Source organism: Aquarana catesbeiana, linkage group LG05 (assembly GCF_042186555.1).
Source record: "Aquarana catesbeiana isolate 2022-GZ linkage group LG05, ASM4218655v1, whole genome shotgun sequence".
Taxonomy (NCBI): Eukaryota; Metazoa; Chordata; class Amphibia; order Anura; family Ranidae; genus Aquarana; species Aquarana catesbeiana.
The window spans coordinates 181393239-181409186 of record NC_133328.1 but is presented as its reverse complement, the minus strand read 5'-3'; the positions used below and the strand labels follow the sequence as shown (position 1 = coordinate 181409186).

Genomic DNA, 15948 nt, shown 5'->3' with positions numbered 1-15948 from the left:
GTTAACAACCCATCTACACAACAAAATTATTTGAAGAGAAGTAGGCCAGAAAAAAGGTATTCAAATGTATATGGCCAAAACAATGGGGTTTTCTATGCCGAACGAACAATGTTTTATACGAACGAACAATGTGCCCATGAACATGAAAGTTGCCATTTTAAACTGTACAACAGTAAAGAAAAGCACATGGAGCAGCACGAACATAATAAAAATAAATAATAGGAACACAAGACAACTACTTACTTTTTTGCAGCACTCTCCTGATCCTTCTATACTGATTGTGCTCCCTTAATTTGAGGTCCAACCACCGCTTCCTGAGCTGATCCTTGGATCGTCGTACACCAAAATTCTTCTGCAGACTTTTGACTATTTTTGCCATGATCTTGGCCTTTATGACACTGGGGTTGGGGTAAGGTCCATACTTCCCGTCATAGTCAGACCTCTTCCGTATGTTGACCATCTCCAACATCTCCTCAAAGGACATATTTGAGGCCTTAGATCGTCTCTTCCGGGATCGGGATGTTTCTGGCTCCGGGCTTTCCTCCTCCTCGTTGGTGTAATTATCAGACAACTGCTGTGTCTCCACCATGTGCTCTTCTCACACTGCGCCGAATGAGAAGGGGCAGGGAATAGACTAGAAAGAACGTCAGGGGCGGGCGGAGTTTGACGCATGCACAGTGTATATAAAGCATAACATGCGTACGTAGTACATACGATCTGTGAGCGGAGGAAGGAGTATCGGAGGTGCCGATCGTGATAACGAAGGTAAGATTTAAAATTGGGCCTATACTGCTTCTAGATTGAGGCCTGTATTGTGACAAGATTAGACTTTAGCCTGACATTAGGGTTTGTCTTGTGTTGTGTCTTGCAGTGAAAACGGATCTAGTCAATGATCAGGACTTTATGCCAATCTTCATAGATATGTTCAGGGAGCTGCCCTGTCTGTGGCAGGTAAACCACCCTGATTATAAGAACCAAACAAAGAGGAAGGCAGCGCTGGATAATTTGCTGGAAATTGTGAAGCCGGTGATCCCCACGGCAGACATCACCTATTTGAAGATCCTAATTGGTGGCATGAGGAGCACTTATCTAAGGGAGCACAAGAAGGTCCAGGATTCCCAGAGATCAGGAGCTGCAGATGACATTTATGTCCCCAGGCTGTGGTACTATGACAGGCTGCATTTTCTGTCAGGTCAGACTGAACCCAGGCCAACACCCTCCACTCTTCCACGCTTCCTTTCCCCCCAGCTGAGGCTTCTAACGTCCAACCTGGGCCTTCCAGGCAGCAACATGTGGAGGAGCCCAGCTTGAGCCAGGTATAGCATTCTTCTAAATATTTCTGGTTGTCCAATCAATGATGTTAAATATATGTTAGTTTGGAGTACTAATTTATGATTGTGATTGATGAACCAAAAACTAAAATGATGTCCCTTTTTCATACACAGGGAAGTCTCAGCCAGGAGGTGGCCGGGCCAAGCAGGCTGCCCGATACCCAGGTCCCTCCCCTCCGCCTTCAAAGAAAACCTAGTAACCTGGAGGAGGCTGCAATAGGCCTATTTTGGAAGGCTACTGAGGCCCTCAGAACACCCCACAGTGTGGAAGATGATTTTGCAGAGCTAACTGCATGCAAAATGATGCAGATGGAGGAGGGCCAATGCCTCTTATGTGAGTTTTAATTTTGGAAGCTCTAAATAAGGGGTTGAGGGGCCAACTCACATGTGAAACCCACATTTGTGAGCTCACCCATGGTCCTCCTCCTCCTCTGGGTCCTACTCCTCCTCCTGCCACACCTCCAACACCAGAGCCACAGCCGGGAAGGAAGCATGTAAGGAAGACCAGAGAGTGATGGACTGGGTTCAGTCTGGTCTGACAAAAGATGCAGCCTCTTGTATGACCACAGCCTGGGGACATACATGTCATCTGCTGCTTTCATGATCTCTGGGACTTCTGGACCAGACTGCACTCCCTTAGATATGGACTCCTCAGGCCACCAATTTTGCTGTAAAAGAATTGATGTCTGCCCTGGGGGCCAAAGGCTTCGCTAACTTCTGATGTTTATCCAGCGTTTCCTCCCTCTTTGTTTGGTTCTGATCCCTTAATAAAGGAATTTTAGTTTCAATTATACTTGCCTACGTGTGTTTTCATTCAAAAAGGACAGTTTGTTTGTGAGGAGGCAGGTACATTTCAAACATACAATGTGAAATTAACAAGAGACACCAACACCAAACAATCTCCTTGAGATTAAATAAGACAAGATAATAATTGTGCTGTGGTAACTTGACACACAAAACACACCCAAAAATATTCGAGTATAAAAAAAAAAAAAAAAAAAAAAAAAAAACCATAAAAAAATAAAACACGATCAGGCTTGAAAAAAATACAAACCCAAAAAAAACAAACATATATATTTTTTGACAGATGTGACAAATCAAAATATATTGATGAAATCATGATAAATAATAAAGAAAGAAGTTTGTGTGAATATGAGCAGCAAAACAACTTCATTCTTCTCACATTATAAAGAACAGAGTGCGCTGCATTAAACAATTTTAAACATTGCAGCCTGACGAAAGTGCTATATGCATTCCCAACGCTAATTTTACCAGAACGAGCTGTTCCGTCTCGGAATTTCTTCTGAGCATGCGTGGCACTTTGTGCGTCGGAATTGTCCACACACGGTCGGAATTGACGCAATCGGATTTTGTTGTTGGAAAATTTTATAGCCTGCTCTCAAACTTTGTGCGTCGGAAAATCCGATGGAAAATGTCCGATGGAGCCCACACACAGTTGGAATTTCCGACAACACGCTCCGATTGCACATTTTCTGTCAGAAAATCCGACTGTGTGTACGTGGGCATAAGAGTGAAAAAAGGACTGGGCAGCAATGCAAACAAATCTGCCTCTACTGCTTTGCCAGTGCTGTCAATCTAAAACAAGAAGCTCCAAACTGACGCAGTTAACTGCAGTGGAGAAAAACACTACACTATCCAAAGGGGTTGGATGGATCACAGTACTGACCTTCCTGGCAAGATCACTAAGATGAGTTCAGACTTGGATCTGAACACACCTGAGTTCATCCCCATTCACATATATGAATTTTAGCTGTATATTTTTCTGTTTGCCTGCAGTTTAGCTTAATAGATATAAATCAAAACTTGATGCATGTTGCAAACTGTAGAAGGAACGCAGACAATTTAAACCAAAGGTATTTGTTTTACACATGCAGCATGACATCCATAAAAGCAGACTACCTCTCTACAATGTCATGGTTTCTCTATGAACTGAAACCAATCTAGAATTAATTCTAGGTCAGATGCAAAATAGTTTCCCTAATTGTGTACCATGGGAAAGGTGTTTTAATTATATAAGTATATGTCACACACACTTTCGTTTTGAACGTAGTAGAAGTTTCATTAATTTGACAGCAGATACCTAGAGAATCCTATTTAGAAGATCATGCAACAAAACAAGCGACAAAAATAAACCCTGAATGCCTATATTTTAGTCCGAAAGCCTCGTTCTCATGGGGGGTACTACAGCATATGTCTGTGCAAGGTTGTGTTTACTTGCACAGGTGTTCCGTGCATTCCTGCTCCCAATCTGAGAGCTACAACCACACCCACACAGATGTCAAATTGGAAGCAACAGTGATGTCCATGCAGCCACTGCGTTTTAATTGACATCAATAGGAGTGCCTGCAGAGGGATGCACAGAACATCTGATGATCCCCATGTGGGTAAACATAGCCCTCGCACGGGTGTGTGCTGCAGTACCCCCCATTGTGATTGTGGCCTAAATGTTAAGGATCGGCCACATTCAGATCTTGATGTTGTATCAGATAAAAGATCTGCCCATGCAGGTCTAGAATATGAAATGTAGTTAAGGTTTTCTTCTAAAAACAGCAGTTTTTCCAAAAACCTAATTTTCTAAAAAAAAAAAAAAGTTTTTGATATTTTCTTTTCAGCTTTGATTTAGAGTAACCATTATAGCTTTGTACTTCAGTAAATCATAAAACAAGATTTACATATTTAATCAGATTAGATGTACCTGGTTTGGCAGCATAGCAGTAACATCTCTTTGTTGTTAATTAAAACTTGCAAAATGACCAGGAAAGCTTTGGCTCGTATTGCTGTGGAAGGGCTTTCAAGAAGACGAACTATCTTTGTAACAAAATCCTGAAAAAATTGGAAAAGTAAATGAAAAGAGGAACATAAATTAGAAAGTGAAAGAAACATTAAGGTGAAAAGTAAAATATGCCTCGGCAGGTTGCCATTTCATTTTGGGGATAAAAGTAATCAGAAAAAAACAAAAAAAAAAAATGCAAAATTCTTGCATTGTTTAACTAGGTGATCATTAATCAGAGACAGGAGAAAATTGAAAATCTAAACACATTAGTTTAAGCAAGATTAGATTTTGTTTTCTTAGTCTATTAACAAATTGTCAAAGATGAGTCATTTATAAATATGCTAAACATTTTCCAGCTGCACTCTCAAAACCTTTCCTGCATTATAAAATGTGTATCTTGTGGATGCATTTCATTTGTTTTTCTTACTTGTGAAAATTCTTAGCAAGAATCCATGCCAGCTTCACAGATTGATAATGCCAGTGGGTACACCTACATGCAAAGCCTAAGCTGAAACAATGCACAATAAATGTCACCCTAAAATTACACTATCATCCCCTCTCCAAGTCTAATAATGTTCCCCAGAAGGTGGTAAAATAAAAAAAACAGCTCCGGCTGCAGTTCTTCTCCTATTTGGATAATCACCAATCCTTTTCTACCACTCTCAGTCTTCCAGTGTGAATGAAGTCCAGTTTTATTAAACCCTGAAGACTGAGAACCTTTTGTGAGTGCAGGGTGTCATGTCATGTGACTTGCTTGAAAACATATAGAAAGCCTAATTCTAAAATAAAGTATAGACATAGGGTGGACACAGCTCATGGTTGGAATTTAAAGGGAAACTATAACGGTTTGAGGGCAAGTTTATTTTAATTTTTATAATGACATATTTTTTTTAAAATGACACTTTAATTTTTATTTACTAAGTATATAAAACCTGTGCACATAACATGATTCACAGAGAACTATGGAAGCACAATGGAAGCTGTTGTCTTTCAGGTAAAAAATGAATATGACCTGTCTCAACCTTTAATCATCACCCACATGCCTCCATCCCTGCATATATATGTAAAAAAGGGGGAAAAGGGTAGCTTGGGACTTTAATTGAGGCATGTGGGTGTGTTTAATAATTTGTATAGAATGTAAATAAACTGAGTGTCACAATCCCAGGGGGTAATACAGTACATGATAGTGATATTAGTAAAACATGATTCAATAGTGTAATAAAGCATTTCTGATGTAGAAATACAATCATAAAAAGGGTTCAACGTAAGTTGATATAGTAATAATTCATTTATTGATACAAGGTTATTCACTAAACATGGTTTATGACACACATTACATTTCATAGCAGATAATGAATAAATAAAGATACAAATTATTAGAAAATATATAATATATATATAATTCACATAATAAGTACAGATAGAAAACATGATTGGTTAGAGTTATTAGCGCAACTGTGGCTTGGCAACCCTGGATGAACACTCTACGCGTTTCATGGCCTTGTGCCAATTGTCAGGAGTTGGATGCAGGTATTAAACTATAAAGTAAGGGAATAATTGGTGGATTTAATAACTAGCTATGCATTTTATCCTAAAGGTGAAAAATAAAGAGAATAATCCCTTTACTACTTACAAAGTAGCCCAGGAATGAGGTTCAGCTTCAAGAGTGGGGTTGAAAAGGTGGTTTGGTGTAGGTAGTCTCACCCGGAACTGAAGCGGGGAGTAGCTGGACAGAAACCAGGTTAGGAAAACAGACCCCAAGATCAGATCGACGATCACTGTGTGAGAGTACATGATACAGGTGATGCGTGTATCAAACGCCTACCAAGTACTGGATGGCAAAGAAAGAAAGGGAAATAAATAAATAAAAAGATGAATGAGAAAAGGAGGGGGGTTTGAAAAAACAATATGAGAGAAGGGTGAAGAGAGAATGTGTACGTAGTAATCATGAAGATACTGACAATGAGGAAAGGTAAATGGCAAGACTGTGTGAGTGTGTAAGGGGAAAAGATGTGAATAAATAAATAAATAAAATTATTATTATTATATATACGCCTAGTAATAGGTGTGGTTAATACACATGTTGTGTGATTAAAACAAGTACAAAAATTGTTACCAAAGTGATGTTACTGAGTTACAATGTATAAATGTAAATATGTGTTTATGAATGTCAGTGTGTGGGATCGTGTATGGAGAGATATGTATGTGTGTGTATGTGTGTGAATGTATGTGTATGGATGAATGTGAATAAGTTGAAGTGAGAAACGGAGGGAAAGGGGAAGTGAGAGAGTTCTAAGTTACATGAATTGAGAAGGAATGGGAAATGGTGGATCGGCTTGGTGTGGATGGTAAATGGTAGAGTGAGACGTCGGTCTGCTCCTGGTCTGCAACCCCCTAGCTCTGGCCGCATAGCCCCGCCAGCGTCATATATACCTCCTGATGGCAAAAGGGGAGGGACAGCAAGGCTTCACAGGTGATGTAGATAGCACCTGCGGACGCCCACCTATCTCCGCCAAAACGTTGGATGTATACAGCACATTCCCATTCCAGGGCAGCCGAAGCTACCGAGGATGGGATGCACTTACATGACGCTGATGTGCCAAGATTAGGCCCCGCCCATCCATAGTGTGTTAGGTGGGGGGAAGAAAAACTGGGCACATCGCAGCCCCGGGAGAGTATCACCACGACACACCAGGCTCAACTCCCACAGGCTGTATAGATGGAAAAATAACACGAGGGGATATGTATATTGAATGCAAAGATGTAAAAAGCAGCTAATAAAGCAAAGTCAGATGGTAATAAAACGAAAATTGTTTAAAGTAGTAAAGTAATAGAAGGTGAAGCAAAGCCAAAAATGTTAATGAAGGAAATATGGGTATTTTAAATATATGAATGATAGATTAATTTGTGGGTAAATTAATCCACTTGAGTAAAAAAGGATGATCAGGAATCAGGTGGGGCAGGTCAGAGAAGAAGAGCGTGTGTCTTCCACCCATAAGCAATGAGCTAAAAAATGAATATGACCTGTCTCAACCTTTAATCAAACAACCACATGCCTCCACCCCTGCATATATATGTAAAAAAGGGGAAAGGGGTAGATTGGGACTTTAATTGAGGCATGTGGGTGTGTTTAATAATTTGTATAGCATGTAAATATACTGTTGTCTTTCAGGCTTTCTCTCTAAGAGAGCCATCTTAGCAGGCAGGCAGGTAAGATGAGGGGAAGGGGATGAGTCACTGCTCTTAAGCTGGCCATAGATGGATCAAAATTCTGTCAGTTCAACTGGGTACTGGCCAAACTTCAGCAAGTTTAACCGAGTACTGGCCAAATTTCAGCCAGTTCAGCTGCGTACCAGCCAAATACAGTTGCAATAAAAAAGTATGTGAACCATTTTGGAATGATATGGATTTTTGCACAAGTTGCTCATAAAATGTGATCTGATCTTCATCTAAGTCACAACAATAGACAATCACAGTCTGCTTAAACTAATAACACACAAAGAATTAAATGTTACCATGTTTTTATTGAACACACCATGTAAACATTCACAGTGTAGATGGAAAAAGTATGTGAACCCTTGGATTTAATAACTGGTTGAACCTCCTTTGGCAGCAATAACTTCAACCAAACGTTTCCTGTAGTTGCAGATCAGACGTGCACAATGGTCAGGAGTAATTCTTGACCAATCCTCTTTACAAAATGTTTCGGTTCAGCAATATTCTTGGGATGTCTGGTGTGAATCGCTTTCTTGAGGTCATGCCACAGCATCTCAATCGGGTTGAGGTCAGGACTCTGACTGGGCAACTCCAGAAGGTGTATTTTCTTCTGTTTAAGCCATTCTGTTGTTGATTTACTTCTATGCTTTGGGTCGTTGTCCTGTTGCAACACCCATCTTCTGTTGAGCTTCAGCTGGTAGACAGATGGCCTTAAGTTCTCCTGCAAAATGTCTTGATAAACTTGGGAATTAATTTTTCCTTTGATGATAGCAATCCGTCCAGGCCCTGACGCAGCAAAGCAGCCCCAAACCATGATGCCCCCACCACCATACTTCACAGTTGGGATGAGGTTTTGATGTTGGTGTGCTGTGCCTCTTTTTCTCCACACATAGTGTTGTGTGTTTCTTCCAAACAACTCAACTTTAGTTTCATCTGTCCACAGAATATTTTGCCAGTACTGCTGTGGAACATCCAGGTGCTCTTGTGCAAACTATAAACGTGCAGCAATGTTTTTTTTGGACAACAGTGGCTTCCTCTGTGGTATCCTCCCATGAAATCCATTCTTGTTAAGTGTTTTACGTATCGTAGATTCGCTAACAGAGATGTTAGCATATGCCAGAGATTTTTGTAAGTCTTTAGCTGACACTCTAGGATTCTTCTTCACCTCAATGAGCCGTCTCCGCTGTGCTCTTGCAGTCTTTACAGGACGCCCACTCCTAGGGAGAGTAGCAGCAATGCTGAACTTTCTCCATTAATAGACAATTTGTCTTACCGTGGACTGATGAACAGCAAGGCTTTTGGAGATACTTTTATAATTCTTTCCAGCTTTATGCAAGTTAACAATTCGTAGGTCTTCTGAGAGCTCTTTTGTGTGAGGCATCATTCACATTAGGCAATGCTTCTTGTGAAAAGCAAACCCAGAACTGGCATGTGTTTTTTATAGGGCAGGGCAGCTGTAACCAACATCTCCAATCTCATCTCATTGATTGGACTCCAGTTGGCTGACACCTCACTCCAATTAGCTCTTGGAGATCACATTAGTCTAAGGGTTCACATACTTTTTCCACCTGCACTGTGAATGTTTATATGGTGTGTTCAATAAAAACATGGTAACATTTAATTCTTTGTGTGTTATTAGTTTAAGCAGACTGTGATTGTCTATTGTTGTGACTTAGATGAAGATCAGATCACATTTTATGACCAATTTGTGCAGAAATCCATATCATTCCAAAAGGGTTCACATACGTTTTATTGCAACTGTATCAGCCAGTTCAAATGAGTACAGGCCATATTTCAGCCATTCAACTGAGTACCGGCCAAATTTCAGCCAGTTCAACGGAGCACTGGCCATATTTCAACCATTCAACTGAGTACCAGACAAATTTCAGCCATTCAACTGAGTACCGGACTAATTTCAGCCATTCAACTGGGTAAAGGACAACGTTCCATCCATCTATGGCCTTTCCCACATGACAAAAGTCGATGTAATGATTGACTCACATTTAACAGGACTGCTGGAAAACTTGTCAAGGAGTTCTACTGTCAGAGTACAAAGGCGCAGCAGGGGGGATTCATCCATCCACCTTGTGTTAGTTTTTAAACCATCTATTATCCACCTTACTCAATAAGTTGCCTAGGTATATTGTAGTTTAAGTTATTAAGCATTGTAGGGACGTTTTTCCCAAAGCAGATAAGCTGATCTTAGAAAACTTGTGCTCCACCTGCTGGCTGAAAATAATACTCATGTTGCATATTATTGTATATATTTATTTTTAGTCAAAGCCTTAAAAAAATACTTACCACTATACATTACTTACAAAGAAAATATTTTGCTCTTAGGGCTATTTTATTTATACTGTATGCATTATTTTCTATGTTCTAGCACACTTTTTTTATCAAAGATGTTTGTTATAAAAACAACCACCCAAAAACTTACCTTTTTGACTGACAATCTGGCATGCAGTGTTTGTTCCTACACAGAACCTCTCTTTCCTTCAGCTAGGGCATTGTAAAGCGTGTCAAACAACCAATTTCAAAGGGAACAGGCCCTTTTAAAAGATACTGGTGCTGATTACTGGGATGACTAAATCTAATCTAACAATGACAGGGCAACTTTTGGAGCTCCTTTCCACTGAGGCAGTCAATGTAATCATGCAAGGTACACATTTGCACACAAAATATGACTGATTACTTCCATTAACCCTTCCACAATCCAAAAGTGGGTTAGGGAGATCAGAAAGGTGGGTTATGCTATCACAGTGTATGACAAAATCTGTCAGCAATCAGAGAATGGCTAAACAGGCAATATTATTAACAGTATTTGCTAAACTCCACTTACTATAAAACTAGTATTTTATATGACACAGATTACAGTATAATTTAAATGTTGGAAAACAAATTTCAAACTAATAATATACAACAGATATACAAGGTGCTTTATGGCACTCTGTGTGGTTCTATTACTATGTAAGCTCTCCTGCCTGGTTCTGTAACCTGTTTTGGTCCACAGGATTGGGAGGTATAAGCTGAATTTCACCTGCTGATTGATACATCAACTACATAGCTGGTCCCCACCCAGCCTGTCAATCAACCTCACTATTTAGCTGTACTCATGCCAACACTTTTTGCCTAAACAGTGAGCTAATTTCATAGTCGAAGGCTCCAGTTTGTGTTAGTTCTTGCTTTCCTGCTTCTCTAGTTACTGACTTTGGCTTTTATTGACTATGTTTGCTGCCCATCTTGACCTTTGGCCTGCCCCCGTTTCTGTGCCTGCCTGTCAACTCTATATCATGCTCTGGTTTTAACCTCAGCTCAGCTGCAATCTGCACAATATGGCCAAAGCCTGGTACATCATAACTTGCATGGGTGCTCTGGTGGAGACCTAGTGACGTCTACTTTGACTCTGCTCTGTCTGAGGCTGGGTTCACACTTATGCGAATTGGATGTGGATTTTCTCCGCATCCAATTCGCATAGCAGGAGATTGTGACCGACTCTCAATGGAGCCAGTTCACACATCTCTGCAGTGGCTCCGGTGAGAATTGCACAGGAGCACCATGCGTCTTTTGGTCCATTTCAGGTCTGAATTTCCGCCACACACGCTTGACACCATCTGAACCAAATAAGTTTATCTTGGTCTCATCAGACCACAGGACATGGTTCCAGTAATCCATGTCCTCAGTCTGCTTATCTTCAGCAAACTTTGTGCAGTCTTTCTTGTGCATCATCTTTAGAAGAGGCTGCCTTCTGGCATGACAGCCATGCAGACCAATTTGATGTAGTGTGCAGCGTATGGTCTGAGCACTGACAGGCTGACCCCCACCCCTTCAACCTCTAAAGCAATGCTGGCAGCACTCATACAGCTATTTCCCAAAGACAACCTCTGTATATGACACTGAGCACATGCACTCAACTTCTTTGGTCGACCGTGGCGAGACCTGTTCTGAGTGGAACCTGTCCTGGTCTTGGCCACCGTCTTGGCAATCTTCTTATAGCCTAGGCAATCTTTATGTAGAGCAACAATTCATTTTTTCAGATCCTCGTAGAGTTCTTTGCCATGAGGTGCCATGTTGAACTTCCAGTGACCAGTAAGAGAGTGAGAGCGATAACACCAAATTTAACACACCTGCTCGCCAATCACACTTGAGACCTTGTAACACTAACGAGTCACATGACACTGGGGAGGGAAAATGGCTAATTGGGCCCAATTTGGACATTTTCATGTAGGGGTGTATTCACTTTTGCAGCCAGCCTTTTAGACATTAATGGCTGTGCGTTTGTGGGATATTAATTATATATATATATATATAGATCTATATATATATATATGTATATATATATATATATATATATATAGATCTATATATATATATATATATATATATATATATATATATATATATATATATATATATATATATATATATATATATATATATATATATATATATATATAGATCTATATATATATATATATATATATATATATATATACACACATATATACATACATATATATATATATATATATATATATATATATATTTCCTATAATTGGGAGATGGAAAAGAGTATATTGTTCTGTAAGGCTAAACCACCCAGCCAAGTAATTGCCATCTGAACCCAGTGCAAATGTTGTCTCCCAAGTCAGGTAAACTACATTATGATGCATGCAAAGTGAAATGATTGGTCAAACACCTGTTTGATTAAGGGATAACCCCTTAAAGGATAAGTTCACCTTTTGTACCATGCTACATCCATATTCAGGATGCAACATGTAACATGTTACTGTAGCACCGGCCCCCGCACTCCCCGTAATCCTCCATTGTGACAGCCAGCAGGGGATCTTCTCCCCGGATCACTGTCACAATTTTAAAAAAAGTGCCCATTTAGGGCTCCGGCCATGTCATCCATTCACAGAGTTCTGTGAAAGTGAAAACTACAAGTAGAAACATCTTTTGTGGCTGTCGGCTTATAGTTCTCAATGAACTACCATGGCACTGTTGAGTGCTCTGGTAGTTCACGGATTCTTCCTGTCAATGTGAGACTGCCTGCCTATACGATGTACGGGCAGACAGCTTACACTGGCAGTCTATAGGAGATCTGCATGGCACCCCTGATCTGCTGCTCGCGGGTGCAATGCTTTCCAGGCTTCTAAAAAAAAAAAATATGTAAAAACACTTTTTATTTTACCTGCAAAAAAAATTGTATTTATTATTTTTTTTTATAATTAGTGTATCCTTTAAAATGGACCCGATCTCAAAAAACATTACCAGGAACATATAGAAATGTTAATTGTCTTTTTTTTTAATTTCTCCTGAAAAAAAGCTTGGACAATCTTGTATTCATATCTGTTTATCTGCAGTGTAAGAGGCACTGTTGCCTCTGATTGCAAGTCTAACAAGATATGGATTGGGATTTGGTGATGTCACTAGTATGCTCCTTACTGTTTACCTTGGAAAGAAAGATGCATTTCAACATTTTTCACATCCTTTTCCAGGGTTGATCCTTTCTTTTTCCAGATGTTTAGGTTAGGACCATTCATTGTAGCCACCCCATAGTAGGGTTTGTTTGTTTTTTCTGGTGTAGGTTTCCATGTATTTTGTATATCAATTTGTTTTCACAATAATTTTTGAATTATTGTGTGGAGAATTTCTCTTTGCTGATTTCAATCGGAGAAGTCAGAATTATTTTAGCGTGTTTGTAAGTTGACAGATTTGCTAACTCTTTCTCACAGTATCAAAAGTAAAAACAAAAATGGAAGAAGTTCAACTTTAAAAGTTAGGGATTTTGTTTGGACTTTGTTATTTTCTACAAATGCATTTAATGCCCGCTGTGGCCAAAAGCTGCAATTTGCTGTTTTTTTCTCCCATTTTCAGCAAATCTGGGAAAGTCAGCCTCTAATCTTTTTTCTGGAAAATATATGAACAGAATTTATGGCATTCTATTATATAAATTGTTTCAAAGCAAAGTAATAGCACAATGAATTAGAGTCCCTGTGAGTTAGAAGAATTATGTGCACACTGTTGTGTCAGATGTGTGCCCAAGCAGTTTAATTCATATTACTACCTTATTTGCAAGAAAGATAATATTTGACAAGATTTTTTATTTTTTTTATTTAGTAGTACAAAATAAAAAAATATGAAAACTGAGCCTCATAAAAAAAAATAAGTTCACCAAAACGGGTACCTCAATGGCCACCAACAAGACTGATTGCTTCCCAGTATCACATGGCTCTCAATAAATCTGATTGAGCATTCTTTCCACCCAAAACCCACAGGTCTGCTTTGGGGATAAAAATGTAGCCTTGACTGTAGGCTAAAGATAGCTCCAGATCTCAGATGGCAGCCATCTAATTTACAATTTGGCTACCAAATTATTTTTATACAAAAGATCTTTCCACAAACACTGTTCACACTGATTGAACGTGCACATTTGCCTTTGGAGAGAGAAGATGCACTTTGTCTGCATCTTTAGCTCTGACCTATACCAGGAGAAAGCATGAGTGATCTCAGCCAATGGAATAACTCTTACTAAACTGTCTGTAAACATTGGGTCTGAGAACTAGGAACACGGCTGTGCATTCCAAGTTCTCTGCTGCAAGGTTTATTATTGTTCCCCCTGAAAAAGACATTTTACATTTGGACTTAAAATTTATGTATTGTGGGGGGGCGTGGCTAGCCGTGGACTGAGATGGCCGCTTGATCCCTCAGCTCTGCTCAGCCGTAGGACAGACAGCAACCCACCGCACAAGACACCAGCTCTTCCCCCCTCTCTGCTCCACTGGAGAGAAGTGGAACCATCGGGCAGCCGTTTGGTATGTCCAGGAACGGACATACCGGCCCCCACCAGCCCCGCCGCCTCACGTACTACTTCAGAACAACCGACATGCTGAAGACACAAGATGGCGCCGGCGCACCTCTGCACAGCTCACTGACTGAAGCAGGGAGCTCTCTTCCTCACGACACCGCCGAGATGGACAGCTCATCCCCAGCAGAGGAAACCTCTCATCCCTCACCAATTGACAGAGGTAAGAGAGCTGCACAATCCCCAGCCCTTTCACCCACCAAAGCTCCACTGCTCAAGAAGCAGCACTGGGACACCCCAGCCATTGCAGGCCCTGAAATACCTCCTCATGACTCACTAGCTGCACTCCCTGCATCTGACCACCCAGCTTCTGAGCACACACTCAAGCTCATGCTGCTATCATTACAAAATGACATCCGTAACGAACTGAGATCAATAATTTCCACACTTCACTCCAGAATCGATCATGTAGAAGATTGCACGGAGGATATTGAAAAACAGCTCACTGAACATACTGCGGCCTATAATGAAATGGCGGAAGTCCATGACCACCACACTGAGGGAATATGTTATCTGCAAGCCAAAATTGCAGATTTAGAAGATCGTTCGAGGAGAAATAAAATTAATTAAATTTAGAGGAGTACCAGAATCGGTTAAACCCCCAGAACTGATCCCTTATATACAACAGCTATTCCTCGCGCTTATTCCTCAACTACGCCAAAGTGACATGATCATTGACAGCGCACACCGACTCGTCAAACCTAACCAGCTCCCTGCACCCATCCCTAGGGATATCCTCGCACATATTCATTTTTTCCAAGTGAAGGAAAAGATCATGGCAGCTGCTAGATGCACCTCTCCGCTTCCTGATCCTTACTCCTCTGTGTCCCTATATGCTGACATCTCTGCTGCCACTGTTCAAAAAATAAGAGAGTTCTCGCAGACCACCGCAACTCTCAGAAATAACAACATCCCATACAAATAGGGCTTCCCTACCAAGCTGGTAGTCACGTACCACAACCAGAGCATCACAATTTTCACCCTCAAAGATGGCATCAAACGCCTGCTCAACTGGGGCCTAATCACCACACCGCCACCTGAACCAACGCCTCAGCATCCCACACCATCAACGTCTGCCCCAGACGCCATACTCCTGCTTCTGCCCGCAGGTAATGACTACCTACTCTACATCAGCAAGTGCCCCCTGGACAGTATCTGTGACCTTGCATCTGCAGTACTTTGCATCACATCTGTCCCTGATGAGCGTACTAACAAGTACACTCCGTACTCTTTTCCCCCAGAGAAAGAAAAGTGCCAAGCACTTGGAAGACACTTTGCTGAGTTTTTTTTTTTTTTTTTTTCTTCATTTTTACCTTTTGTGCTGTCGGTTTTACTTTCTTTCTTTTGTATACAGCACTAAGTTTGTAACTTACCACTGTTTTCTTACAGGTTTTACATACTGTTACATAGGTATATTTGACCATCGTTAAGGTATATCCTCAGTTTATCTATTGTACCTCTTTATTACAGGTTTACTCCCTTATAACCCCCCCCCCGTACATACCCACCAACAGGGAGCAACACACACCTTCCCTCACCCACGCTGGATATCCACTTACCGATATGTCTCTTACCATCACCTCCATTAACGCAAAGGGCCTAAACTCCCCCTACAACAGAAGCTTATTATGGAAAGAAGCTTTAGCGCACACCTCTGACATATGTGTGCAGGAAACCCATTTTGCATCCATCAACCCTCCTTCCTGTTCCCACAAACAATACCCTCACTGCTATTTTGCCAA

General features: G+C 40.6%; 1 protein-coding gene across 2 annotated transcripts in view; it reads right to left on the bottom strand.

Moving 5' to 3' along the window:
• LOC141144583 (serine/threonine-protein kinase ULK4-like) overlaps positions 1–15948 on the bottom strand; it is a 1176078-nt gene that overhangs the window by 703194 nt on the left and 456936 nt on the right. For both annotated transcript variants that reach the window (XM_073630414.1, XM_073630413.1), the window contains exon 22: positions 4048–4175. In XM_073630414.1, the coding sequence (XP_073486515.1) occupies positions 4048–4175 (128 nt within the window). The remainder of the gene's footprint in view (positions 1–4047; positions 4176–15948) is intronic.